This window comes from Mytilus californianus, unplaced genomic scaffold (assembly GCF_021869535.1).
Source record: "Mytilus californianus isolate M0D057914Y unplaced genomic scaffold, xbMytCali1.0.p SCAF_2, whole genome shotgun sequence".
Classification (NCBI taxonomy): domain Eukaryota; kingdom Metazoa; phylum Mollusca; class Bivalvia; order Mytilida; family Mytilidae; genus Mytilus; species Mytilus californianus.
The window spans coordinates 135,230,749-135,240,595 of NW_026262668.1; the positions used below are offsets into that span (position 1 = coordinate 135,230,749).

A 9,847-nucleotide genomic window follows, 5' to 3' on the forward strand; every position below is an offset into this window, starting at 1 on the left:
AATAAGTAACATTGAGACAATGACCATCTACCACATAAAAAAGATCAAGCACTACTTAGACCACTCAGCCACCAAGGACCACAGTGTTAATAAGTAACATTGAGACAATGACCATTTACCACACAAAAATGATCAAGCACTGTATGTTTTACTTCTAGAATAACTCTAATTTGTAATACCTGGTACAACATACAAAATGAAACAGGACAAATGATAAAACCATGTAAAAATTAAATGACGTACTGTTCAAAACCTGCATCCATACACCAATCTTCTTTTATTTTAGTTTATAATGACTTAAGTATGTAAATGTCAACAGAAAAACACATCAATTAGGCATTCGAATTACCAGCTCGATAGTCAATGCTCCAGTTAAATGTATATCTGCATATTTTTAATTGATTGATTATTTTCTTAACATTTGAGTGGAAATCTGAAAAAAAAATTCATACAAATTCAGGACCGACAGAATGATTCAATATGTAGTTCTGCAAAGTAAGTCGACCGGGATGAAGGGCAAAAATTTCTACTGCAACTGGGAAATGAGGAACATGTACAGTGCATAGGGCTGAAATTTTTCATTGCAACAGGCCAACTGTGAACTCCTGAAAGACTTGTTTCAAGGTACTAAAACATGCAGACAGCGTGACACTCTATGTAAGTATAGCTTCAAAATTTGACCAAATATGGATGCTTATTTAGACGTCTCACACAGCCAAATGGATGATTCTTTTTAGAATGGGTTCAACTAGTATGATGAATGTGATATGTCCATGGATGACCATATTTCTATATGCAACCAATCCTTAGGGTTATTTAAATCTAATAAAATCAGATCAATTGTGAACAATGAGCATGATGAGTGCAGAATTTACATATATTTTATTTCTAAATATTAATATATCAGCTATATTTCTACCATATATCATGTCTTTTGTACCTGTACCCTTTGAAAATTGAGCTAAAACCCATTTAAAATCAAACAATAGTTGTAAATGTAAATTAAAATTCAATTGATTTCCAATTTCGAAGTTGAAAAATACTATTAACAGATAAATCCGATTACATAAACTGAAAATGTACAACTGACTTCCATAGTTATGATTATGAATGAACATCGGTTCTAGCAAATAGCTCATCAAAAGGTTAAATATAATAACAGCTTACTATCAAAGAATTAGAAAAACAACCATTGAAAATAAGATACATGACGATGATGTAAAACTTGGGCAATCAAAATCCTAAGTTAGAGGACACAACATGATGACAAAACAAGACAGACAACACAAATGTCAGAGACTAGTACTAGAGCAACTAACATTTAATGTATCAGTACAGATATAATTCATTCTTTTCATTTCTTTATATATGTTAACACCTCTTTAATGAGCATTTACATATTTTCTTAACAAAGGAACAAATATTTATTGCACTTGTACATTATCTAGAATTCTGGTATTGGAAATATTTCTTTCTTCATCGTGTACATGTTTATCATATTTTTTTGTAGAATTTCAATATTGTGCTTAGTTGTAGTTTGAATATTACCTACAAATAATTTCATATGACATTTCTATCTCTTTTTGTGGCAACTGAAAGTCTGTAAAATGAACACATTAAATCTGTTATAATGCGGCTCCACCACCTGACCATTCCATTCTATGCTGGGCCTCTACAAATGCTAGCCAATCAGATGAATGTGTTGGTAAAAGTCCCATCACCTGACATTTATAAACAGCCAATACGAGGCAAACAATATTTCCCAAAATATATACAGCTTTCTGAAGATATGAGCCTTCAATTGAACCAAATGTAGCCTGAATACTTATCAAAGCTTGAAAAGGGCGGAAAAACATCATCCCCACCATCATAATAGGAAATATTGAAATAGAATTTCCTGCCATCCACATAATGAAAAAGTTCATAGGAATCTGTTTGAGTGGTCCCAGCGCAATATCCCATGATCTTTTATCAATAAGTTTCTGTGTATCAGGACTATCCTCTTTGTCATCATGTCTTGCTACTGTAGCATCTTCATTGTATCCTGCAAAAGTAATTTACTCACGTTAATCTATATATTCCATAATGAATGTAATTACACAGTCATTACATGATTAGTCCCAGGTAAATAAACAGCTGTGCCATGAGCCCATAATATGCCCTTCATCTTGTGTGTGAATTTTTATGCAATAATCATAAATAGTTTCTGACATACGGCCTGACATGCGAAAACCCACTTTTTTTTACAAAAAACTCAATATTTCTAAAATAAAATTTTGAATCAAAACCAAAAAGTATACAGATCTTTAGATTAACATGATTAATATAACTAAGAAGTGTGTAAAATTTTAAGCAATAATCATAAATCTTTTTTGAGATTTGGCGCGACATGTGAAAACCTCCCTTTTTAAAAATAAATCAATATACTTTTTGGTTTTGATTCAACATTTTATTTTTTAGATATTGATTTATTTTTAAAAAAAGGGAGGTTTTCACATGTCGCGCCGTATCTCAAAAATGTTGAATCAAAACCAAAAAGTATACAGATCTTTAGATTAATATAACTAAGAAGTGTGTAAAATTTTAAGCAATAATCATAAATCGTTTTTGAGATACGGAGCTACATGTGAAAAACCCCTCCCCCTTTTTTTACAAAATACTCAATAACTCAAAAATCAAATTTTGAACCATCACCAAAAAGTATACAGATCTTAAGATTAATATAACTAAGAAGTGTGTAAAGTTTTAAGCAATAATCATAAATTGTTTTTGAGATACAGCGCGACATGTGAAAAAAAAACACACACCTGTTTTAGTTACTAAGTCCCGTAACTCAGAAAGTTTTAATCTTATTTTCACCAAAAAGTATACAGATCGTTTTACCATCATAAGAAACAACTATTTTAAGTTTCATGAAAATTGGATAAGTCGTTCTCAAGTTACGGTGCGACATGTTTACGCCGAACAGACAGACAGACAGACGGATAGACGACATTTGTATACCATAATAGGTCCCGTCAAAATTTTGATGGGCGTATAAAAATGATAAGAAATTAACAATTCACTACAAAACAAGAATTTTGATAGTGATATAAAATCCTAAAATAAAATAAGCTACATGTATACTTAATTTGATAATGTTTAAATAAACATATTTGATCAAAACATTTTTTTTTACAATGATAATTAATTTATAAGTCTAAAGTTGTTACAAGTACCTTATTGCTACAGCTTTCACGAACAAGGTACCCTGATATATTACTATCTTTAAGAACAGGGTGTCTAAAAGATCAGACTTACTTTATAATTGTTAGTTAGTTACATCTTTATTACATAAATGCAAATCATTTTAATCATCTTAATTGGTAATTACATATTTTTTGTTCCTGAAACCTTTACTTTATAACCTGGAATGATTGAAGGATATATTGTTTGTGTTGATCTTATTAATTTTGGATTATAATCATAAGGTAAGGAAAGTATTGTATGTTATTGTTGATCTTATTAATTTTGGATTATAATCATAAGGCAAGGAAGGTATTGTATGTTATTGTTGATCTTATTAATTTTGGATTATAATCATAAGGTAAGGAAGGTATTGTATGTTATTGTTGATCTTATTAATTTTGGATTATAATCATAAGGTAAGGAAGGTATTGTATGTTATTGTTGATCTTATTAATTTTGGATTATAATCATAAGGTAAGGAAGGTATTGTATGTTATTGTTGATCTTATTAATGTTGGATTATAATCATAAGGTAAGGAAAGTATTGTATGTTATTGTTGATCTTATTAATTTTGGATTATAATCATAAGGTAAGGAAAGTATTGTATGTTATTGTTGATCTTATTAATTTTGGATTATAATCATAAGGTAAGGAAGGTATTGTACATGTATATATGTTATTGTTGATCTTATTAATTTTGGATTATAATCATAAGGTAAGGAAGGTATTGTATGTTATTGTTGATCTTATTAATTTTGGATTATAATCATAAGGTAAGGAAGGTATTGTATGTTATTGTTGATCTTATTAATGTTGGATTATAATCATAAGGTAAGGAAAGTATTGTATGTTATTGTTGATCTTATTAATTTTGGATTATAATCATAAGGTAAGGAAAGTATTGTATGTTATTGTTGATCTTATTAATTTTGGATTATAATCATAAGGTAAGGAAGGTATTGTACATGTATATATGTTATTGTTGATCTTATTAATTTTGGATTATAATCATAAGGTAAGGAAGGTATTGTATGTTATTGTTGATCTTATTAATGTTGGATTATAATCATAAGGTAAGGAAAGTATTGTATGTTATTGTTGATCTTATTAATTTTGGATTATAATCATAAGGTAAGGAAAGTATTGTATGTTATTGTTGATCTTATTAATTTTGGATTATAATCATAAGGTAAGGAAGGTATTGTATGTTATTGTTGATCTTATTAATGTTGGATTATAATCATAAGGTAAGGAAGGTATTGTATGTTATTGTTGATCTTATTAATTTTGGATTATATTCATAAGGTAAGGAAGGTATTGTATGTTATTATTATCGAAATATAATTTTCATTTTCTTTCATCATGTTTTGTAAATTTTGTGTTATAATTTGTCATATTTGTTTTTGTAATTTGTTTTGTTATAAATTAGGCCATTAGTTTTCTCAATTGAATTGTTTCATATTTTTCATGCTGAGACCTTTTAAAGCATGTGCAAGCCATACTGATAAAAAGCCTGGAACCAGTGGCTTGACTTCTATTATTTGAGAGGCATGGGTCTGGGAAGCAGCCCACCCTCAGAATCTATCTGACTATCAAGACTTTGTAATTTCAACAAGAGGTATTGAAAATGGAAGCGGATGTTTTATCTAATTTTATCCTATAGTTATCATGGTTATAGCCTTCTACTATGTTATAATCCCAAATATAGAGTAGACAGGGGTTCAAGTTAACATTTGGTACTGGAAGGTCCAGGACCTTTGACACTCCAAACTGAAAGGTCCACAGCCTAAATTCCAGGTCCTACTTTTACTTGAAATATTTCCTAACATAGTAAGATACAAGTAACAAAATTAATGTGCTGTTGGTGTTAGGTCAACTTGTTTTATTGTCAAAGTCACTGTTGTATAAAATATTTAATAACAATTGTAATTGTCTTGTATACTACAAATTCAGATAATCTTTTTTTTTTGTTATTGAGGAGGGTGTCACCATGGGTGGGTGTGTTGTCTCAACTATTGGTAATTTATTACTACTTATACCATTTTATAAAACAGTTCAAATTCAAAGCTGTTTAAGCAGAGACGTATATACATGTGTATATATGTCTCTGGTTTAAGTGTATCATATTTAGTTGCAATATTATAATGCATTAGTTCCTCTGTGAAAATAAGATAAGAAACTTCCAGATTTGTACTGGTCCTTTAAAATTGAGAAGACATTACCTCTTGGAATTGTAGTAATACGTTTACACTATACAAAAATCTACATGTAATATCAATATTTATTAATGATAAAGAAAATTACTGTCACATTTTTTTGGCTTTGAGATGAAAATTTATGAACTAAAAGTAATTTTGAGTTTCTGTAAAAATATATTTCCTACTTTTTCTTTCTTTTCAATATATCTTTTGGTTTTCAATTCTGGTGTTTATATCTTATCATCATAGATGTATTTTGTCAACTGCCTGGAATTATTATTTTTTCATTGTATTTGATCGGCAATGTTGTTTTGTCAGTCAGATACGATTTTACTCGGATTTAAACATTACTAGTTGGCAATTTTCGGTATAAAGCTAGTGGTTGAACAAAATGTACATCGCTGTCATGAACTAGAGGCTCTCAAGAGCCTGTGTCGCTCACCTGTATTTACTGATGCTTTGGAAATCATGTAAAATAAGGTTAAAATCATAATTAATAGTATTAGATATTAGATATTATAATGATATCTAAGATAATAACAAAAAACTGCAAAATTTTTGTAAAATTACTCAGGGGCAGCAACCCAACAACGGGTCGTGGGATTTGTCTGAAAATTTCAGGGCAGATAAATCTAAATCTGATGAACATTTTTGCCACCTGTCAGATTTGCTCTAAATGCTTTAGTTTCAGAGATATAAACCAAAAACTGCATTTTACCCCTATGTTCTATTTTTAACTAAGTTGGCCATGATGGTTGGAAGGCGGGGTCATCGGACAAATTTTTTAAACTAGATACCCGTATAATGATTATGGCCAAGTATGGTTAAATTTGTATCAGTAGTTTCAGAGAAGAAGATTTTTGTAAAAGATTACAAAAATTTACGAAAAATTGTTAAAAATTGACTATTAAGGGCAATAACTCCTAAAGGGGTCGACTGACAATTTTGGTCATGACAACTTATTTGTAGATCTTACTTTGCTGAACATTATTGCTGTTTACAGTTTATCTCTATCTATAATAATATTCAAGATAACCAAAAACTGCAAAATTTCCTTAAAATTACCAATTCAGGGGCAGCAACCCAACAACAGATTGTCAGATTTGTCTGAAAATTTCGAGGCAGATAGATCTTGACCTGATAATCAGTTTTACCCTATGTCAGATTTACTCTAAATGCTTTGGTTTCAGAGATATAAGCCAAAATCTACATTTTACCCCTATGTTCTATTTTTAGCCATGGCAGCCATCTTGGTTGGTTGGCCGGGTCATCGGACACATTTTTTTAAACTAGATACCCTAATGATGATTGTGGCCAAGTTTGGTAAAATTTAGCCCAGTGGTTTCAGAGGAGAAGATTTTTGTATAAAGCTAACGACGACGGACGACGGACGCCAAGTGATGAGAAAAGCTCACTTGACCCTTCGGGTCAGGTGAGCTAATAATAATGATGAAAATAAATTTTGAGATTGTTTGGAAATTTTTGTTTAAAAAGGTCGGCAGTTTATTTTTATTTTCTTTCAAACCAGAAGGTCCGTCGGGCGTAGCTTGTAACCAAAACGAGAGTCCGACTGCAAAAATGGAAGGTCGCGAACCTCGGACCACCGCTAATTTGAACCCCTAGTAGAGTGACCAATACAATGACAAAATTACCATAAAGTAGGACTCTTTTACTGCTTTTGTTTCACCCCTGATATTTGTTGGAAGGTGTTAAAATAAGACTGAAGAGCTGATACAAACATGATTTTTGTTTATAAATGTCATAATTTGTAAAATGTATAAATAAAAGGTGGTCTTAAAAATAAGGGGACGAGTCCCAAATAACAGTAAGAAAATCAATAAACCGAAATATCAGTATAAAAATCAATATACTAATGAACTCAAAATCATTAAAAAAAAAAATTCTGACAATGAGCTTGTGTATAACCCTGTTCCTGTTCTGCTGACAGACACTGCCATGTTGTACATGTAAAAGTGAGTCATACAATTTCCAGCAAATTTGTATAAATGATTACCAAAAAAGAATGATGAGGACGTACATTTGAAATTTATTCTGTTTGTATACTTGTACAAATGTAATAAAATGAATCTAGAGCTTATTCAACACAATACAATTTTAAAGCAAACAAAATGAGTTCTTTGGGGAAACTCACCTCAGATCTATCAGGCAGATTTTTGTTTCATTACAAAGATCTGTAATATGCCGACTTTGTATGTTCGTTGTTTTTGAGTATATAAGTTATTATGTTTTTTTATGTGAAAAATGCGTTTCTTTCTTTACATTGTAAATGACGTCATTATATATAAATAAATTTCCTAACAATTGGACCAACAATGGATACGTTTTCATAATTCAGTTACTTAAAAATCTTTCTTTTTCACCAGAAATTATGCCAGGATTTTATTTTTACAATAAATGTTTATATACAATGTATTAGTGATTTTAAGATGAATATATCCAACTTTCAAAATAAATGCATGTTTACATCTTAAAAATTTAGCCAATACACATCCATACCCCTATAGACAAGTCAAGAGATGTTCCGAAAACTGTAAATATTACGTTATACCTTTTTGCACCTGGCCTTATCACTGTTTCCACATCAAAATCAGTTAAAATAAAACATTCAAAAATTTATTTCAGCTCTCTTCATTCAGTCAAAGATATAACTCTATAGGGTTATTACAGAAAATAACTTGCGTGTGTTATTACAGATACTTTCATGAGTTGTCTACTCTTTATTCCTTAAATTTTCTAAATCTGTAATAACATATGTTTGTTATTTGTAAAATTATTTCATTTATAGTGGGCTCTAGGGAACTCTTGAGACTTTGCGCAGAAACTAAATGCATAGCCTTGATAACTAATTTTTTAATTAAATTAATTCATTTTTGATTAACCATGGTAAATCAATGAGACGAGGCTATTAAGGGATAAACTTAGCTGTGATAACAAGGCTAGGTTATTAAAGGAATGGAACTTATTATATAAGACACTTGGGAATTACTGAGAAACTTGCGCAGAACCTCATTACATGCTCTGGTCATTATTTCTTACAATAAATTAAAATACATTGTAATTAAGCATGATAAATGTCTGAGCAAATGCTTTGAAGTGATATAGAGAAGCTGTGATAACACCCTTTAGTTATTACAGGCACATTTTTTCTGTAATAACATATAGGTGTACTATGCAAAATTGGCAAACTATGAACTGTTATATTTTTCAATAGTTAAGTATACATATAGACAAAAGTAATATCAATAGAACTTTTATACATTTTAACTAAACTAAAGATGTATATTGTCCCTTTGAAACATGTAACATACATATGTTATCACAGTTCTTTGATTTTTTAGTCCATAATAACAAATGTATGTTATTTTTCTGTAATAACCCTATAGAGTTATATCCCTGACTGTCATTCATTTCCACCCAATAAAAACTAAGAAATGTATGAGGAAGGGAAAGGAAAAAAAACACTTTAATTAAAGGGAACTAAATTCGTGGACAACGAAAAGCAGGATCATTAATTGTGGTCTGGGGCCTATTAAGTGTCAAAAACTTGATAAATTCCAATAAAACTTGGCACGATTTAAGCTTCGTGTATAATGAGACAGTTTACCCAGTTTCAAAGCCATATGATATCAATTATAGAAAATACGGCCATTTTTATATCTGAACTTTGGTTGCTGAATTGTGATTGAAATAGAATTTCAACTATCAAATGTTTGCTTCAAAAAACAAATAAACACTAAAATGTGCACTTTTTAATGTCTCTATGTATAAGATAATATCTATTTAAAGTAACAGATAGCATACTGAATGTATTAGACTTATAAAATACTGTCCAAAACTAATTTTATATGAGCGTGTGCCAAAAAATCGTTCACAATCGTTCCAAGAAAACACCTGTCCATTACTAAATCTCATATATGTCGTAAAGAATAATGGTCAAATGTTAACCTATAGGTTTCCTTAAATCTGTGTTTAACTGAACAAGTGCTTTTTCTCCTTTAGGTCTGCCAATTCCAGTAAAATCGATAGACCACTTGTGCAGCTTTCTTCGTGACATTTTCTGTTTCACCTGGCAAATTGTATGCCAATGAAACAAGGATCCAGTTATTTTAGTACCGCAGCATAAATCTATCTAATAACCAGTACTTTTATTTCTAAACTACATACCCTAACGTCCTTCAATAATTGTGTGTTGAAAATGTCATAGCAATTATATGTAGCACCAAGGTACGATAAGCCGTCGGTGTTTTATTCCTTATTTTTTTTATATTAAAAGATAATGAATTTATTCCTCAATGCAGACTTCCCTCAAGTATTTTAATATTTTTAAAAATATGATTATTTTTAAATTAAATAACTTTGTATCATGATTCTCACTGAAGAATGTGTCATAGTTTTAAGA

At 30.1% G+C, this 9,847-nt stretch overlaps 1 protein-coding gene across 1 annotated transcript; it reads right to left on the reverse strand.

The window, feature by feature from the left end:
* Nucleotides 1-1,306: 1,306 nt before the first annotated feature.
* Nucleotides 1,307-9,540, reverse strand: LOC127731118 (ER membrane protein complex subunit 4-like). The gene is made up of 2 exons (XM_052239988.1): nucleotides 9,394-9,540; nucleotides 1,307-2,044 (listed from the first exon to the last, which is right to left on the reverse strand). Exons 1-2 carry the CDS (start codon nucleotides 9,500-9,502, stop codon nucleotides 1,626-1,628), a joined length of 528 nt encoding a protein of 175 aa, XP_052095948.1. The 5' UTR covers nucleotides 9,503-9,540; the 3' UTR covers nucleotides 1,307-1,625.
* Between the last annotated feature and the right edge of the window lie 307 nt (nucleotides 9,541-9,847).

Bases quoted from the DNA above. Each gene is read 5' to 3' on its own strand.
- LOC127731118 (XM_052239988.1), bottom strand. From the start codon at position 9,502: ATGTCACGAAGAAAGCTGCACAAGTGGTCTATCGATTTTACTGGAATT. The intron at 2,045-9,393 runs GTTAACATTTGA...TTACTTTTGCAG, and splicing joins AGATTTAAGGAAACCTATAG to GATACAATGAAGATGCTACA.